At 35.7% G+C, this 20,749-nt stretch overlaps 1 protein-coding gene across 1 annotated transcript; it reads left to right on the forward strand.

Moving 5' to 3' along the window:
• The first annotated feature begins 18,114 nt into the window (after positions 1–18,114).
• On the forward strand, positions 18,115–20,175 carry K441DRAFT_652520 (uncharacterized protein). Its single transcript, XM_067647384.1, has 4 exons — positions 18,115–18,322; positions 18,392–18,958; positions 19,014–19,404; positions 19,511–20,175. The coding sequence occupies exons 1-4, from the start codon at positions 18,317–18,319 to the stop codon at positions 19,864–19,866; spliced, it is 1,320 nt and encodes a 439-aa protein (XP_067508693.1). The 5' UTR covers positions 18,115–18,316; the 3' UTR covers positions 19,867–20,175.
• Positions 20,176–20,749: the final 574 nt, after the last annotated feature.

Here is a 20,749-nt window from a genome sequence, read left to right on the forward strand (position 1 = left end):
TTCGTAAATATCTTTATACCCAATAGCCTATTAATAAGCTCCCCTATTAAGGGTAATAGGTAGTAATTCTTTATAGTAATCTTATTTAACGCCTAATAGTTAATATAAAAGCGAAGGGTTTTATCCTTTTTAGGTATAAATATAATTAGTACCCCTACTAGGCTTATAGAGGGCTAAATCTATTTTCTCTAAAAATTGTCCACTATATATTAACGTAATACCGCTAGCTTATTCTCTAATAGGTTATATAGTGGTCCAAAAGGAAGTTATTTATCCCCTATATCTATTTTATACTTAACTAATATAGGGTTAAGTAAGGTTTATACAGCCTCTTTATTAGAAATATCTTCTAAGTCTATATATTCCTATAAAATCTCTAATTCCTTAACTATATATAGCCGGACATTTAAAAATAAATATCCCGTGTCCCTATTCTTAGTGTTAAAAGTAATATATATAGTATATACCTACTCTTCTTCTTATATATAGTTTAAGAAAGTCTTTTAATCTTTAACTATAATGCGCGGTTAAGACTTCTGATGTTAATACGAGGCTAAAGGCTAATTGATATCTAGATTAACTTAGCGAAGTCATAGGTATCCTAAAATAAGGTTATACCCCTTAATTTCTACAGCATAGAAGTATATCTCCTGCGTATTCTATAAACTATTACAATCCTAGCTAGCTATGAAAAAAAGCCTATTCTCTATAGTATGGAATTTAATAGCCTCTAATACTTTAAATAATGCGCACCTATAAGTCGCTAAGGTCCAAATCCAATTCTTTTACTAGTAATTAAGAAATAAACCCTATAGTTACGCCGCTGTCTATAAGGCAGTCTGACGTTACCTATTTATTATTAACTTAAATAGAGACAGGAATAACTATAGAGTAGTTTACTCCCTCCTTTTTTTACTAGCCCAGTATAAGGGAGTAAAGATTTACTAGGCTTTCTCTTTTCCTAATTAATCCGACTCTTATTTCTTCTATTAGTAGAAGTGCTTTATATAGCCCTTTTTACCGCAGTTATAATAAACGCGTGACTCTTAGTTCCACTTATTTGGATTAGATTTTTTACCTATTATTATTCTATAGCTAACTAGCGTTACTCTAAGGCTTTAAAGCCTACTTACGTTATTCTTCCATAGAGTAGTTAAGTCGGAATCTGCCCCTATTATTAAAGCTAGGTCTAGTTCTACGCTCTTTATTATTAGTATTTTATTCCTTTTACTTACCTAAATAGTCTTTTCTAGCATTCTTAATCCGAGTAACTTTAGAGATAAGCTTTTCTTAAGAGGTAGGAATTTCGCCCTTCTCCTATATGGCCTATTAAATCTTAGGTCGTAACTTAGTAAATAGCTAGTGAAGTTATATAGCGTCATCCTATAGGTTTAAGTAGGGTATATTATCTTCTAGCTCTTCTAAGTAGTTTATAAACTAGACTACACTTTAGCCTTCTTGCTGTTTAGCGTTATAGTATTACTAGTTATAATCTATCTCTTAATTAATAGGGTCTTAAACCTAATTAACCAACCAGGACTTAAGTTTGCTAAATTTAAGGGGTATAGTAAGTTTCTTCTTATAGCGTATCTATAAACTCTTAATAGTGCTATATAGGAAGGTAGAATCAATTAGTATCTAATTATACTTATTAAAGTAACGTTTTAGGTTTAGCTAAAACTTAGTTTCGCATTAATAGATAAAATAATTACAGTTCCGGAGACTATTACTATTATACTTATTAGGTTCCTTTATATAGAATTTAGGTTTTTTTAATATTATAGCATAGTATAGCGTTACCCCTTTAAGTCCGCTTTATATCTAGGGCGTCTATACTTCTCCTAATTGTCCTTATAATTATTCTTAGTAGTTTTAATATACTTATCTTAATTATATCTCTAACTCCTTAATTTTTTTATAAGGTCTCGCATAGCGACCGCTTTAATAACTCCCTAGCAGTAATCGTTCCTAAGGGTCTTGCGAGGTTAGATAGACTAGCCGTAGCTTTTTAGTCTACTCCTTCGTAAGTAAAGGGGATGCGCTCCTTTAGGGAGACTCTATTAGCCTCTTACGGTAAAGGCGTTATTTTAGGAAATAAGAAGGTATAGCCCATTATCGTCAATTATAAAAGGCCAGGTTAACCGGAATATATAATTATTTAATTAATAATATAGTATAAGAGTTATAGGTAAGTAGAATATAAGTTAAGGTAGAATAAGCTTTATATAATAAAGGATAAATGCTTTTTAACCTCTCTTATTTAAAGACTAATTACTAGTTCTTCTCTAGAGGAGAACTAGCTCCCTATATAATCCTTTTAAGACGCTAGCAAAACCCTTTACCCCTTATCTATCTAACTATGTCTTCTAAGACGTAGATGGAATGTAGATAAAACCTCTTTCTATCTTATCTAATATGTACCTTTTAGGGAATTCCGTTATAGGGTCCTAACGATAATTTTATCCATTAGTTTTTAACGATATATTTATTTATAAGTAATGATAATAATTAAATATTTTGAAACCCCTATAAATAAATTATTTATAAGCTTATAAATATATATAGGAAACTTAAAGCCTTATAGTATAGTAAAAGGATGCTAAGTATAGGTATAGTATTAATTATACGCTGTCCGTTCTAATATATACGCAGGAGTTAAATTTTTTAGACTTGGTTATAAATGCTTCCTTTATACCATATTACTTAACACTACCCCCCTAATACCACCTACAATCTAGTGCTATAGCTTCCCCTACTTTAGAATCTCTTTTAATTAACACCGATAGTAATTCTAACACTTAGTTTAAAATATTTAAGCTTAAAAGCGATTTATTTAAAAACCTAATTGCTAACAAAGAATTTAACGCGTTATTTTCTACTAATTCCTTTTCTAATTCCTCTACCTAATCCTTTAATCAGCCCTTTAAGAAATAGAAAGTTTGGGTAGTAAATACTCAGGCTCTTACGCGTAAACCTGCTAGTACTAAGCCGCATCTAAATAGCAGTAAAGGCGATATTAGTACTGCGGGCAATGCGTATTTTAGCGCGATGTGGTTACCACCAATATATATTCCTACTTATTTAACGCCCACAGTATAATTGTTAAAGAAGAGGACTTAGTTATTAAGTGGGCTATAAAGTAGGGTCTCTAGGGCTTATTTTATAAGTAGGGGTAGCTCTATACTTAGAAGCTTAAGAAATAGAAAGAGCAAATTCTGTAAGAGGGCTTTAACTCTATAATAATACGCAACGCATTTATATAGCTAATTATGGTTTAAAATCTACTATATAAAGCAGTAACTTGGCCAGAGCTTTAAGCGCTTTTTCTTAGAGTAAATTACACCTATAAGAAAGCTCTAATTAACTCTAGTAGTACCGTGCCTAAAATAATTAAAGAGTCCTTCCTTTTTAATAAAGCAATTGTTAAGTAAAAGCTCCTTTTCTCTCTTACACTAATACACCTCTTACTTAACGCGTGGGTGTCGCTAAATTGGAAGACCTTTATTGCAATCTATGCTTACTTTATTAACGATATTAGTATACCACGGAAGGCCTTACTTGCTCTACCTTTCCTCCCTAGCAAACACGGCGGCAATAAATAGGTGGAAGTCCTTTAGTAAGTCCTTAAAGATTATAAAATACTTAAGAGAGTTAGCTATTATATGGGCGATAACCATAGTAGTAATAATAAGCTTCTTTAAGGGCTCTTTATAAGACTTTAAAATAAAGAAATAGAAGCTTAATATAACGCTAAGTAATATTGCATTCGCTGCTATAGATATATACTTAATATAGCCGCATAAGCTTTCTTTTTTCTAAAGATAAGGAAGCTGTTAACGCTGCCTTTAAGAATACTTATAAGAAGCTTAAGGTAGAGTTAAAGCTTAAAGCTAATTAGATTAAAGAGATTCTGGCTAAGAGGTTCTAAAAAGGAAAGGCTAGTAAGTTTACCTACTATGTAATTAGTCCTCCTAGTAAAATATATAACGTCGTTATACATATTTAAAGCTCTACCGCTTACTATAATTACTTTATCGCGATCGCTTTACGGGCTATTCTTATAGATAATAACATATAGTAAAACTCTTAGTATAATATAATTATGGTAGCTCTTAAATTAAAATACGTAATTAAAAAATATTAAAAGGAGTATATAAAGGAGTTTAATAAGGAGTATATCCTTAATATAACTAATTAGAAGGCTCTCAAAAATATTAAAGACTTTCTCTAGCCCTTTAAGAGAGTTATAAAGGAAATAGAAGGCGATAAAGCTACCCTTAATAAGGTGCTTTTTACAATGGATTTTATAGTAGAGCACTTTAGATTAGCTCTCTCTAAGTATGCTATTAATTAAAAGCTCTGCGATTATATACGCACTAGTTAGTATACCTTTAAAAAATACTACCTTAAAACCGATAAGGTCACTATACGGCGCAGCCCTACTATTGGCTTCTTACTAGAGGAAGGCCTATATTAATCATAACTAGAAAGCCACTTAAAGGAAGCCTATAGTTAATATAGCTTAAAGTCTTTGGATACAAGAGTATAAGGATAAGTATAAGGCAAAGGTAAGAAATGAGGAAGCTACTAATCGCAATTACGAGCCTAATAAGTACGACCTTTAGAATAGGAAGCAGTCGCTTCTTAATTTAATTAAGGATAAATTTAATCACTTTATTAACGCCTCTCCTACTAACCTTCCTTCTGGTACAACTGCTCTTAATTAATAGCTTAATTTAAGCAATTGCGTAGAGTACCCGTCTCTCTATTGTATAGCGATAGATATTTTATCTATACTACCTATATCGGCTAAGTTAGAGCGTATTTTCTTAGGAGCGCGGCGAATAATTACTTGGCAGCGTATAAAGCTTAGGGCTATTAATATTAAGCGATTGGAGTGTTTAAAGTTATAGATAAAAGGAGGAATAGTAGTAGGCTAGAGGAGAGAGCAGATGGCGAGCAATAAGGAGGGGGGGGGTAGAGGACTTTAAAACAATATTGGCTATAACAAATCGGTATAACACCATGCCAAGACTGGTAATATAGCCTCTATATATAATATCGCAATTATTTATTTATATCGCGATAAATTAGCTCTCTTATGAATACGATGCGATAAGTGGTCAATTTATTCATTTATTTATCGTTAATGTTACGGCACTAGCAGAACTTGGCAGAACTTCGCACCGGCAGATTGCCACAGATTGCCATAAATTGCCGTATATTGCGATTACGTGACGCGAAGATCTTATAAAACACTAAACGGCGCTACTCTTCTTCTCCTTTCCTTTCCCTAGCTTTAGATTTTTATTTATAGACAATCTAATTATATAGGCTTNCGCGACCCTTTTACCGTGCTTATATCTTAATTAATTAAGTCGCTAATATTATCTAAAGCTTACTTTACTCTTTCTTCCTAAGAAGGAACTTAAATATATCTATAAGAACATAGAATAGGACCCTAAGGACATTACTAGAACTATAAGGATAGGACCTAAAAGAAAAGAATAGAATCTTAAGGAAAGGACCTATAAGATATATATAAACCAGAACCCTTAAAGAAATTACCTAAAATTACCTAATACCCCTACTACCATTCTATAAACTATAGTAGTAGGTAAAGCAGCTATAGAACCCTTAAATACTTTAGATAAAGAAATAATTAACGTTTTAACCCCCTAGGCGGAGCTTACGGCTACTAATACCGAAATTAAATAACTACGAGAGCTGCTTAAAGCTAGAGATACCCCTATATCTAATAATAAGTTATTATTAGACAACTAAAGACTTACTATAGTCCTTTAGGCCCTATTCTAGCGCCTTAGTAGATTTATTAAGGTCTATATAGCACTAAAGCGGTCGGTAAAGGTCGCGGATCCCCTACTACTTATAGATGAAACTAACCCTATATTTAATAATTAGAAGCTTTAATTATAGGATAAGCTTAAAGTTAATATAGACTACTTCCCTAACGCCCGAGCTAAAATAGCTTATATTTTCGGCCGTACTGGCGGAGACGCCTAGATGTATTTACGCCCGTAATATACTAAAGACTTAGCAGACCCCTTTATCTCTAAAAAAGAAATAATTAAATACTTATCTTTTATTTATAAAGACCCTTTTAAAGTATAAAACGCCTGCCTTAGCTATAAAAGCCTAAATATAAAAATAACGGAGACCTTTTTAGCCTTTTAAACCCGCTTTTTATACCTAGCAGGACAGGCCTAGATCCCCTAGAAAGACCTACTATTAGACCTCTTTAATAAGCTTACCCTAGACCTATAACGGGCCGTATTACTAGCTTATACTACAGTATAGATATTAAAGGAATTTATAGACTATTACCTAGCTATTAACTAAGGCCTTTATTAAATTAAGGCACGCGCCAACTAGCTAAAAACTAGAAACCTTATAAACTAGGCCGTAAGTACTATAAGTACGGCCCGTAGTGCCCTAATATAATTGGCAACTCCTATAGTTAACCTAGTAGCTAGCCGTATAGTTACCCCTACTGCGGGCCTAGTATATACCTAGCCTATATATAGTAACCCCCGTATATAGGCCCTTAGCGATTAAGGAGCTTACTTCTTATATGGTTAAATAGGCTACCCTATAAGGAACTGCCTAATAAAGGTAAAGATAAATAAGGTCCTATTAATTTAGGAAGATAGTATAAAGTTAAAAAAAGAGAAACCTTAAAGGAAGACTTCTCTCTAGGGTTAAAAGTGATTAATATATTACATATTAATCTAGGTCAGCTAGTTAGTAGAAGAAGCTGCACTATCCCTTATACTTTATTTTATAATAGATATTAAGTTTTAACCTCTACTTTAGCTAACTTAAGAGCAAATGCCTTTACCTTAATTAATATAAAGTACGCTATAAAACTGGCTAACTTTTTAAATGCACCCCTTAAAGAACTGCCCAAACTAGTCCCTATTTACGGTTATAATAGATAAATAGGACTACCTATTATAACTATATTATAGATTTACCTCCGCGTTAACGGATAAAGGTAATATAATATCCCCTTACTTATTACGGACCTTAGAAGCTATAATATAATCTTAAGGAGAAAGTGGTTAGCCTATTTAGGCTTATAACTTAACGTATAGAATAGGTAGCTTATCTGGCCCAAAACTATACCCCTAACGCCTTCCTTTATAAAAGAGATTAGTATTATAATAGAAAACCTTATACGGCTATAGATAAACACTGTTTACTAGACTAATGCGACGCGTAGGGACTAGGCTTTTAAGAAGGATATATAGCTTAATCCGCAACGGATCCGTATACTATGCCGCCCCTAGACTGCCTTTGTTACACTACCCGCACTAAAGACTTAGGAAGTTAGTAGTGGCCTAGCTAAGTCCCTAATAGAGAACTTAGGCCTTACGTAGCTATAAAGAAAGGCTAGGGATATTAGATAATATACTAAACTAATAGACTAAAAGGATAACTTATAGAAAATGGAACGTAAGCTAAGGAAGACTATAAACCCTATACTGCAAAATATGGCCTAATAAATATCTATAAAGAAACCTATAGATCTTTCACTAGTTAATATCTACTATATTAGCGCTATAGGATTTTACTAAAACCTAGTTTAGCCTAATACTATTGCCTTTATAACTAGCTTATACGAAATTAATTAAATAATTAAAGAGAAAGAAGCCCTAGCCTAAGAGAAAGGTAAGCTTATAGATAAGGAGCTAATAAAACAGAAACTGCCCTATTAATACTAGAAATTTAAAGATATCTTCTCTAAAGTAGCGTTTAATGTACTCCTGCCTTACCGACCGTATAACTATAAGATTAAAATTAAGCCGGATAAGGTGGTTACCCTTAGCTATAGCCCCCTCCGATAGCAATCTACTGCCGAATTATAGGCCATAAAGTAGTATCTTATTAATAACCTAGATAAGGGCTTTATTAAGCCTAGTTAAGCCCCTTTTAACTTACCTATTCTCTTTACTAAAAAGCTAAATAGAGAACTTTGTTTCTATATTAACTACTATAAGCTTAATAATTTAACCCTTAAAGACCGCTACCTACTACCTTTACTTAATAAGACTTTGGCCTAAATAAGTAGAGCTAAGATCTTTATAAAGCTTAATATCCGCTAGGCTTTTTACCGAATTAGAATAAACCCTAAATTAAAAGACCTTACTATATTTTAGACCCGTTACGGAATGTATAAATATAAAGTACTACCTTTTAAACTAACTAACGGACCGGCTATATACTAACAATATATAAATAACGTACTATTTAACTACCTTAATAACTTCTATATAGTATACCTAGATAATATTATAATCTACTCTAAAAACAAACTGGAATATAAAGAGTATATCTATAAAGTCCTATAACGGCTTCGGGAAGCTAGCCTTTAAGCCAATATTAAGAAGTTAGAATTTAGTATTAAGCGTATAAATTACCTAGGGTTTATTATTAGTATAAATAGGATTAAGGTAGACCTAGAAAAGACAGCTATAATTAACTAATAGGTACCCCTAAGGACCGTAAAGGGGGTATAGTTATTCTTAGGGTTCTATAACTTCTACGGACGCTTTATTAAGAACTATAGTAAGATTACCTAGCTACTAAGCCTACTTACCTATAAGCACCGGCCCTTTTACTTTAACACCGTATATAGGCAGGCCTTTAACAAGCTTAAGAAACGACTGGTCTCTGCTCCCTTACTCGCCTACTTTAACCTAAAATGGCCCTTAATGCTAGAAACTAATGCCTTAGATAGTATTATAGCTAGCGTTTACTCTTAAAAGCAAATAAACGGAGAATAGCACCCTATTACTTACTATTTAAAGACTATAGTAGATGCTGAGCTAAACTACCTAATTTACGACAAAGAAATGCTGGCTATTATCTCTAGCTTTTAGCACTGGCGAGCCTAACTAGAAGGCACCTCTAAGTCTATCTAGGTAGTTTCCGATTATAAGGCCTTAAAATATTTTATAATAATAAAGGCCCTTATAGCCCGATAGGCGCGCTAGGCAAACACCCTATCTTAATTTAACTTCTTAATTATATATAGGCTAGGCGCTACTAACCGTGCAGACGCTTTTATAAGGCGTAAATAGGATATAAATAACTAAATAGCTGTAAAGATCTTATTATAAACCTAAGCGCTACTATAACTAGAGCACCTTAACTTTTAGATATAGGCAGAACTAAATATAGACTCTTTAGATGCCAAGATATACCCTATTAACTCTATGGAACTAAACCTTATTAATAAACTACTATAGGTAAACCGTACAGCCCCTTCTCTATAGGAGTACCGCGAAAAGATAAAGAACGTTTCTAGTCTATAGTCCCTTAAAAGTGGACTGCTTAAGTACTATAAACAGCTAGTAGTAGTAGAGGAATAGAACTTATGGACTTAGCTTATTACCGAAGCATATACCTAGGTCTCTACGGCCTACCCTAGAAAAAATAAGACCTATAGGATTATTGGCAACCGCTACTACTAGCCCGAAATAATTATAGATATTAACCACTATATACAGAACTGTAATAACTGCTATAGGTTTATAATTCTATAAGATAAGACCCTAGGACTATTAAAACCCCTTTTAATACCCGACCGCCCCTAGTAATATATCTTTATAGACTTTTATAAGCTACCTTTAGACCGTAACGGATATAATATAGTTATAATCCTAGTTAACTGCTTTAGTAAGCGCCCGTTTTTAATTCCCTATTATAAGAATATTAATGCTAAAGAGGCAGCCTAACTATATATCTATTACGTTTACCAAATTTATAGACTACTAGATACTATTATATCTAACTACAGGCCGTAGTTTATATTAGCCTTTTAGAATAAGTTTACCTAAATCTTAAGCATTAAGCTAAAGCTTTCTATAGCATATTACCCCTAGATAAACGGTTAAACGGAGATTATAAATTAATACTTAGACTAGAGACTTTAGCCTTTATTAACTACTTCTAGGATAATTAGGCTAAACTATTACCCTTAATAAACTACGCCTAAGCGACCTTACCCCACAACTCTACCGGATTTGCCCCTATTTAACTAGAAATAGGTTACCTACCCTATATAAGCTTTAACTAGGAAAGACTAGAAGGGCCCTAAACTATACGCGAAAAACTATTTTATAAGGAAGCCTAGCAGTACGCTAAACGCTTAGAAAAAGCTTAGAAAGTAGCCCATATAAACCTAAAAAAGGCTTAAAAATTAATAGAATAGTAGGCGAATAAGTATAGGCGCGAGCCTAACTTTACTATAGGCGATATAGTCTAGGTTATAATAAAGAACTAAAAAATAAAGCGGCCTAGCTATAAGCTAGACTATAAGATGGCAGGACTGTATAAGATTTTTAATAAAGTAGGCAATTTATATAAGGTTAAGCTCCTAGACTTAATTAAAGTTCACCCTATCTTTTTACCGGATAAGCTATAGAAAGCTATAAATAACCTGCTACCCAGATAAAAGAATAAACCTCCCCTACTAATTTAAGTTAATAGTAATAATAAATAGGAAATTAAAGAAGTACTGGCCTATAAACTTATAAAGGGAACGTTAAAGTATTATTATTACGGCACTAGCAGAACTTAGCAGAATACTTAGCAGAACTTCGCACCAACAGATTGCTATAGATTGCCGCATATTGCGATCACGTGACGCGAAGATCTTATAAAATACTAAACGGTGCTACTCTTCTTCTCCTTTCCTTTCCCTAGCTTTAGATTCTCGTTTATAGATAATCTAATTATATAGGCTTGCGCGACCCTTTTACCATGCTTATATCTTAATTAACTAAGTCACTAACATTATCTAAAGCTTACTCTACTCTTTCTTCTTAAGAAGGAACTTAAATATATCTACTAAAACATAGAATAGGACCCTAAGGACATTACTAGGACTATAAGGACAGAACCTAAAAGAAAAGAATAAAACCCTAAGGAAAGGACCTATAAGACACACACAGACCAAAACCCTTAAAGAAATTACCTAAAATTACCTAATACCCCTACCACTATGCTATGAACTATAGTAGTAGGTAAAGCAGCTATAGGACCCTTAAATACTTTAGATAAAGAAATAATTAACGTTTTAACCCCTTAGGCGGAGCTTACGGCTGCTAATACTAAAATTAAACGACTATAAGAGCTGCTTAAAGCTAGAGATACCCCTATATCTAATAATAAGTTATTATTAAACAACTAAAGACTTGCTATAGTCCTTTAGGCCCTATCCTAGCGCCTTAGTAGACCTACTAAGGCCTATATAGCACTAAGGCGGTTAATAAAGGTTGTAAATCCCCTACTACTTACAGACAGAACTAACCCTATATTTAATAATTAGAAGCTTTAATTACGGGATAAGCTTAAAGTTAATATAGACTACTTCCCTAACGCCTAAGCTAGGATAGCCTATATTTTTAGCTGTACTAGCGGAGACGCCTAGACGCATTTACGCCCATAATATACTAAAGACTTAGCAGACCCCTTTATCTCCAAAGAAGAAATAATTAAATACTTATCTTCTATTTATAAAGACCCTTTTAAAGTATAAAACGCCCACCTTAGCTATAAAAGCCTAAATATAAAAATAATAGAGACCTTTTTAGCCTTCTAAACCTGCTTTCTATACCTAGCCGGATAAGCCTAGATCCCCTAGGAAGACCTACTACTAGACCTTTTTAATAAGCTTATCCTGGACCTATAGCGGGCTATATTGCTAGCTTGTACTATAGTATAGACGTTAAAGGAACTTATGGACTATTGCCTAGCTATTAACTAAGGCCTCTATTAAATTAAGGCACGCGCCAACTGGCTAAAAACTAAAAACCTTGCAAACTAGGCCGTAAGTACTACAAGTACGGCCTATAGTGCCCCGGCATAATCGGCAACTCCTATAGTTAACCTAGCAGCTAGCCGCGTAGCTACCCCTACTATAGGCCTAGTGTATACCCAGCCTATATATAGCGACCCCTATATATAGGCCCTTAGCGATTAAGAAGCTTACTTCTTATGCGGTTAAATAGGCTATCCTATAAGGAACTGCCTAATAAAGGCAAAGATAAACAAGGTTCTGTTAATTTAGAAGGATAGTATAAAGCCAGAAAAAGAGAAACCCTAGAGGAAGACTCCTCTCTAGGGTTAAAAGGGATTGATATATTATATATTAATTTAGGTCAGCTAGTTAGTAGAAGAAGCTACACTATCCCTTATACTTTATTTCGCAATAAATATTAAGTTTTAACCTCTGCTTTAGCTAACTTAGGAGTAAATACCTTTACCTTAATTAACACAAAGTGCGCTGTAAAACTGGCTGACTTTTTAAATACACCCCTTAAAGAACTGCCCAAACTAGTCCCTATTCGCGGTTATAATGGACGGATAAAACTACCTATTATAACTATCTTATAGATCTACCTCCGCGTTAACGGATAAAGGTAGTATAATATCCCCTTCCTAATTACGGACCTTAGAAGCCATAATATAATTTTAGGAAGAAAATAGCTAGCCTATTTAGGCTTACAGCTTAACGTATAGAATAGGCAGCCTATCTAGCCTAAAACTATACCCCTAACGCCTTCCTTTATAAAAGAGATTAGTATTATAATAGAAAACCTTATACGGCCGTAGATAAACACCGTTTACTAGGCCAATGCAACGCGTAAGGACTAGGCTTTTAAGAAGGATATATAGCTTAATCCGCAACAGATCCGTATACTACGCCGCCCCTAGACTACTTATATTACACCACCCGCACTAAAGACTTAGGAAGTTAGTAGTGGCCTAGCTAAGTCCCTAATAGAGAACTTAGGCCCTACGTAGCTATAAAGAAAGGCTAGGGATATTAAATAATATACTAAACTAATAGACTAGAAGGATAACTTACGGAAAATAGAACGTAAGCTAAGAAAGACTATAAACCCTATACCGTAAAATACGGCCCAATAAATATCTGTAAAGAAACCCATAGACCTCCCGCTAGTTAATATTTACTATATTAGCGCTATAGAATTCTACTAAAACCTAGTTTAGCCTAATACCGTTGCCTTTATAACTAGCTTATACGAAATTAATTAAATAATTAAAGAGAAAGAAGCCCTAGCCTAAGAGAAAGGCGAGCTTATAGATAAGGAGCTAGTAGAACAGAAACTACCCTATTAATACTAGAAATTTAAAGATACCTTCTCTAAAGTAGTGTTTAATATACTCCCGCCTTACTAACCATATAACTATAAGATTAAAATTAAGCCGGACAAGGTGGTTACCCTTAGCTATAGCCCCCTCTAATAGCAATCTACTGCTAAATTATAGGCCATAAAGCAGTATCTTATTAATAACCTGGATAAGGGTTTTATTAAGCCTAGTTAAGCCCCTTTTAACTTACCTATTCTCTTTACTAAAAAGCTAAATAGAAGACTTTGTTTCTGTATTGACTATTATAAGCTTAATAATTTAACCCTTAAAAACCGCTACCTACTACCTTTACTTAATAAGACTTTAGCCTAAATAAGTAGAGCTAAAATCTTTATAAAGCTTAATATCCGCTAGGCTTTTCACCGGATTAGGATAAACCCTAAATTAGAAAACCTTACTACGTTTTAGACCCGTTACGGAACGTATAAATATAAAGTACTGCCTTTTAGACTAACTAACGGACTGGCTATATACCAACGATATATAAATAACGTACTATTTAACTACCTTAATAACTTCTGTACAGCATACCTAGATAATATTATAACCTACTTTAAAAACGAACTAGAATATAAAGAGTATATCTATAAAGTCCTATAACGGCTTTAGGAAGCTAGCCTCTAAGCCAATATTAAGAAGTTAAAATTTAGTATTAAGCGTATAAAGTACTTAGGGTTTATTATTAGTATAAACGGGATTAAGGCAAACCTAAAAAAGATAGCTATAACTAACCAACAGGTACCCCCAAGGACCGTAAAGGGGGTGCAGTTATTTTTAGGGTTTTATAACTTCTACTAACGCTTTATTAAGAACTACAGCAGGATTACCCAGCTACTAAGTCTACTTACCTATAAGCACCAGCCCTTTTACTTTAACACCGTATATAGGTAGGCCTTTAATAAGCTTAAGAAACGACTAGTCTCTACTCCTTTACTTACCCACTTTAACCCAAAATGGCCCTTAATGCTAAAAACCGATGCCTTAGATAGTATTATAGCTAGCATTTACTCCTAAATGTAGATAAACGGAGAATAGTACCCTATTACTTACTATTCGAAGACTATAGTAAATACTAAGCTAAACTACCCAATTTACGATAAAGAAATGCTGGCTATTATCTCTAGCTTTTAGCACTAGCGAGCCTAATTAGAAGGCACCCCTAAGTCTATCTAGGTAGTTTCCAATTATAAGGCCTTAGAATATTTTATAATAATAAAGGCCCTTATAGCCCGATAGGCGCGCTAGGCGGATACCCTATCTTAATTTAACTTCTTAATTATATATAGGCCAGGCGCTACTAACCGTGTAGACGCTCTTATAAGGCGTAAACAGGATATAAATAACTAGACAGCTATAAAGATCTTATTACGGACCTAAGTACTACTATAACCAGAGCACCTTAACTCCTAAATATAGGCAGAACTAAATATAAACTCTTTAGATGCTAAGATATGCCCTATTAACTCCATGGAACTAAACCTTATTAATAAACTGCTGTAGGCAAACTATACGGCCCCTTCTCTACAGGAGTACCGTGAAAAGACAAAGAACGTTTCTAGCCTATAGTCCCTTAAAAGTGGACTGCTTAAGCACCGCGAACGGCTAGTAGTAGTAGAGGAACAGAACTTATAGACTTAGCTTATTGCTAAAGCATATACCTAGGTCTCTACGGCCTACCTTAAAAAAAATAAAACCTATAGGATTATTAGCGACCGCTACTACTAGTCCGGAATAATTATAGATATTAACCGCTATATACGGAACTGTAATAACTACTATAGGTCTATAATTCTACGAGATAAAACCCTAGAACTATTAAACCCCCTTTTAATACCCGACCGCCCCTAGTAATATATCTCTATAGACTTTTATAAGCTACCTCTAAACCGTAACGGATATAATATGGTTATAATCCTAGTTAACCGCTTTAGTAAGCGCCCGTTCTTAATTCCCTATTATAAGAATATTAATACTAAAGAGGCAGCCCGACTATATATCCACTGTATCTACTAAATTTACGGACTACTAGATACTATTATATCTAACTATAGGCTGCAGTTTATATTAGCCTTTTAAAATAAGTTTACCTAAATCTTAGGCATTAAGCTAAAGCTTTTTATGGTATATTACCCCTAAATAGACGGTTAAATAGAGATTATAAATTAATACTTAAACCAGAGACTCCGGCCTTTCGTTAACTACTTTTAGGATAACTAGGCCAAACTATTACCCTTAATAGATTACGCCTAAGCAACCCTACCCCACGACTCTACCGGATTTGCCCCTATTTAACTAGAAATAGATTACCTACCCTATATAAGCTTTAACTGGGAAAAACTAGAAGGGCCCTAGACTATACGCGAAAAACTATCTTATAAGGAAGCCCAGTAGTACGCTAAGCGCTTAAAAGAAGCCTAAAAAGTAGCCTATATAAACCTAAAAAAGGCCTAGAAATTAATAGAACAATAGGCAAATAAGCATAGGCGCGAGCCTAACTTTACTATAGGCGATATAGTCTAGATTATAACAAAGAACTAAAAAACAGAATGGCCTAGCCGTAAGCTAGACTATAAGATAGTAGGACCGTATAAGATTTTTAATAAAGTAGGCAACTTATATAAGGTTAAGCTCCTAGACTTAATTAAAGTTCACCCTATTTTCTTACCAGATAAGCTACGGAAAGCTATAAATAACCCACTACCTAGATAAAAGAATAAACCTCCCCTACTAATTTAAGTTAATAGCGATAATAAATAGGAAATTAAAGAAGTACTAGCCTATAAACTTATAAAGGGAACGTTAAAGTATTATATTAATTAGAAAGGATATAACCTGGACCCTACTTAGTACCCTATATAAAACTTTATAGGTAGTCTCTATAAGCTCTAAGAGTTCTATAGCTATTACCCTAATAAACCTAAACTGCTAAAGTACCTAGATAAGTAGATAGAATGCTAGTATAATAAAGATAATAAGCTACTAGAAGAATATAAGGACAAAAACACCCTAAAAATTTCTTAGTTATATAAGGTNTTAAGATATNTANAAACTTTAACTAGCGGTTAAAGTTATCTAATTAGTTAGATTCTCTTACTAAGACTTTTAGTAATAAAGCCTAAGGGTAGGCTTTTTTGGAGGGGGGGGTAATGTTATAGCACTAGCAGAACTTAGTAGAACTTCGCACCGGTAGATTGCTATAGATTGCTATAGATTGCCGCATATTGCAATTACGTGACGTAAAGATCTTATAAAACACCAAACGGCGCTACTCTTCTTCTCCTTTCCTTTCCCTAGCTTTAGATTCTCGTTTATAGACAATCCAATCATACAGGCTTGCGCGACCCTTTTGCCGTGCTTATGTCTCGATTGACTAAGTCGCTAACAGTTAAGACCCCTGGGGTTTATATAGCGTTATATTCTCTAAAGCATCTACCTTTTTTATCCTTCCCTATAGTTTTAGAGAAGGATTTTTAAAAAGATAAAAACCCCTATTTAAGTAATATTTTAAATCTATTTCAAATATATCCAAAATAGAGCTTTAAGAGATTTAAGGGATTTATATATTTTTAACTATTTTTAAAGTTAAGATAGTATAGTCTTAGATATCTTAATAAAAAGTATAAATATAATATAGAAAAGCAAGATTCTATAGGCAAGTAGTTTTATTCTATTAATAATTTAGTGTTAAAAACTTCGCAGGTGTAGGCGCTAGGGGCTAAAGTTTATCTAATATAAGTCTATTATTCACACGCTTGCGGAGAAGAGAATTAATTAATCTGATTGGTGGGTACGGGCTCAAAGGCATCAATTGAGAATGGGTATATTCGCAAGGCCATTTGCAGGGGATTGCCCTGCCTTGACTAAACGTGATGCCCATGGACCCGTGCGCAAGCATATCGCTGCAGTATCTATTTACAAAGCCCAAAATATGCAACCAAAGAAAAAGGTGCGGGTGGGAGGGAAAGCAAGCAAGCAAGGCTCAATTTTGTGAATGTTGATGATGTTGGTGTTGCTGAGATGCAGGGGTGCTGCTGCAGTGCTCGCTTAGCCACATAGACATGTCCATTTGTACAACGTGGCGTATTTAAACACTAGCCTCGCTCCCACCCACACTCTTCGAGGTTCGGACTCAGAAGAAGCCGATCTCGCAAGCGGCCGTAACGTACTACTGGATATTTTTGTACCCCCAGCGCCGGCGGTGCTGAACGTGCCCCAAACCTGTTCTATTAGTTCGCCGTCAAACGCCCCAAGATTACAGTGCACTGACCACATTACGTCATCAGGCCGGCTGAAATACTCTATATTTGCTGACAGCCAGAATAGATGCATTTGAGCACCGCTAGTGTGCCGATATGGTAGGCCCTTAAGTTATTCGATTCATTTATTATTGTCGGACGGACAAGTCACTGAGGAGAACTCTGTCGATTGATCTATGAAGAAAAGAGACTATATATACATAGGGTAGGCGGCAAGAAAGCTGACGACGGTGCTGACGACGATACGTAACTGTTACTCAATTGCCACTGTCGATATTGCCACTCAGTCGGTAATAGGTAATAGAAACAGGTGGTGAGTCATAGGGTGATAGGTACGACCTTGGTCGACAATTACCTTCTCTAAATTATCTGTATTTGCCTATATGTATCTATTACGCACCGAAAAAAAACTTATTAGGACCTTTAAAGATCATCATGGGTATCATTTGTTCTAAAGAGCCTATCGTTTACCGAATTAGCCCCCAATCCGATTCATCAATCTAGCGACAAGATCGGCATTTGAGGCAACTTCACCTCGGCAGGGCCGAGGACTTAATAGCCAATAGCTCAGCCTTGTCAGAAAAGTAAATGTTGGAGGTTATCAAGTGATAGCTAGGAACTAATTTCGACACAGAACAGCCCCTGTAACAAACGCTGATTCGTCCGTGCCAATAATCCTTTAGTTTAAAACTACAGCTACCTACCGCAGGAGGTAAATGCGCAATGATAACAAAACAGGTTCCTGTATGCAAAACTGCGCCACATACCGCTAACATCTCGCTCTCTGCAAATCCTGAAATGCTGTTCTCCCTCGATCTTGTCGCAGAAAAACTCGGTGTCTACAGATTCAAAGAATGAATGTGAGTCAGTGGCCCATGTTAAACCCTCTAAATTCTCTGCAGCGGATAACTGACTCAGTACGAAAGCAGAGCAGACAAGAACTTCACGAGCAGGTCGTGCCCCATCAAGGGCTGGAAGTGGGAGATGTTCAGTTTTCTGATCTGCCAGAGGTCCTTAGCCCCTCAAATCTTCCAGAGGTCCTTAGCCCCTCAAATCTTCCAGAGGTCCTTAGCCCCTCAGATTTCCCAGAACCTTATCACAAAAAGGGGGCTCCAGAGGCCTCTAGCAAGCGCTTTATCCCAAGGTTACAACGACGGCTTCTAATCGCTGTGGTCGTGATCTTAATTGCGGTTGCTATAGCCCTTAGCGCGGTTCTCACAAACATCAACCATAGTAAAAGCACATCCGGTCAAAGCAATTCGACATCCAACGGCACCTTTGTGGAAGGGTCATCACTGGCAGTGACTGGCTGGAGGGCTGAAACGGACTTTAGCATAAGGCTGTTTTATCAGGGTTCTGACGACTTTCTCCGTGTCTCTTCCTTTGAATCCAGCACTGGAAGTGGCTGGACTTCGGCTACAAAGATCACTAAGGCTAAACCCAAAACACCGCTGGCGGCTGTCAGTTTCAACCAATCCTTCTACGGCAATGGTTCGGTGAGTGTGCAGATGAATCCAAAGAATCTTCAAGAACGCTGACACTTTCTTTCAGGACATCAAGACGAGGGTCTTCTACTTAGATGACCAGAATCACATCAACGAGTTGATCTTTGATTCGGCTAATCCACTCGGTAAAATCGGGACTCTCAGCGAACGCTCAATCACTGCCGCGTCCATCTCCCGGTTAGCCGCCTACTGGCCGTCATTGACATACCAGCATGCTGCAAATGGGGCCATATGGGAAGTCCGATATAACTGCACTACGGGAACTGCCGATTGTTGGAATAATAAACCACTCAATATCAGCGGGTTGGATACTGGGTTTGGACTGGCAGAAGTCCCGTACGGTCGAAATCTCAGTGGGATTTTTCTTTTCTACCAGCGGGATGACAATCAGCTCATTAATTACGCGTGGAGTAGTGAAGCAAATAATTGGACTATTCGTAAGTGCTTGGTCAGGTGATTTTATTATCGATGAACTTCGATCACAACACACCAATCCTTGCATAGATGAGAACGACTACTAGCTAATAGCGGTCGTTTTCTCAGGGAAATTCGCTGAATCTGTTCCGCCTAGCGCATCCGTCGCTGGGTTCTCGACACCTCGTGCCAGGGCCTTAGACGCCTTAAACTTCTACATCCTCTGGCAAGACACCTCTGGGGATGTTCAGATGAGTTGGATGGATGATACTTCCGGCTGGAAAGGGCCCTCGGTCATCTCCACAGCGTTTGACGGCGTCGGCAACGGTACTGCTATTGCATGCCTAACTCCGAGCTCTTGGTATACGTCTCCGCTCCAGCCTGGGACGGATATGTCACGATGCTATTTCCAGGCCAATAATGGGAAGTTGAGGGAAGTGCTGTACAATGGAAGTGACTGGGAATTCCTAGGCAATGTGCTCTAAGGAAATGCTGACTAATTTGGGGTTTTCAGATATCGCAGAAGGTAAATAGGAAAGCAATGAAGGGAGGCATAAAGGAAGCTTTAATGCTACTAAAAGTGCCAGATAAAAGATAAAGAAAGGATATTGGCATAGATATATATATTATTTTTCCAGTATATTCCAGGGCGGCAAAAATTGGATTGAGGTGCGCATTGGATGCTTTAGGCATGGCAGGAAAATAATCCGTAGAGCTCGCTACTGGAGACGGAGCTTGGGGTGTTTCTAGGACGATCATACGTAGTTCAGCTAGATACAGGAGCTCTAGTTAGCCAGTGCTGAGAACAGACTTCGTCTGATCTTGTCCGAAATTTTCATTGTAACGGAAATGCTACCTGTATATGTAGATCATGTTGTAGCTCCCTAAAATGGACATGTCTATGTGGCTAAGCGAGCACTGCAGCAGCACCCCTGCATCTCAGCAACACCAACATTATTAACATTCACAAAATTGAGCCTTGCTTGCTTGCTTTCTATATTAGTCTCATTTAAGAGCCAATACCTTATTTACTCAATTTCTAATAATTAATTATTGCTGTTAATAACTTAATAACCTATATACTCGTTTAAACCTTCATAAATTATTTATAAAAACCTTAAAAACTTAACTAATAATAATATACTCGACGAGCTAAACTCCTTAGAGGTTACCTACTAGTCTCCCTTACCTTCCCCTATACCTTTAGGCGATACGCTAGCGTTACAGTCTCTATCCTCTATAATAGCGCCTCTCTTTACAGCTTAACGCAAGACTTTAGCCGCTAAAAAAGCTAAAGAATAGCTTTAGTAACTATATAAGGAAAACCTAAGGATTAAAAGAGCTTAGGTAAAGGAGGTTAAAGACTAG

Source organism: Cenococcum geophilum, assembly GCF_001692895.1.
Source record: "Cenococcum geophilum 1.58 unplaced genomic scaffold K441scaffold_4, whole genome shotgun sequence".
NCBI classification, from domain to species: domain Eukaryota; kingdom Fungi; phylum Ascomycota; class Dothideomycetes; order Gloniales; family Gloniaceae; genus Cenococcum; species Cenococcum geophilum.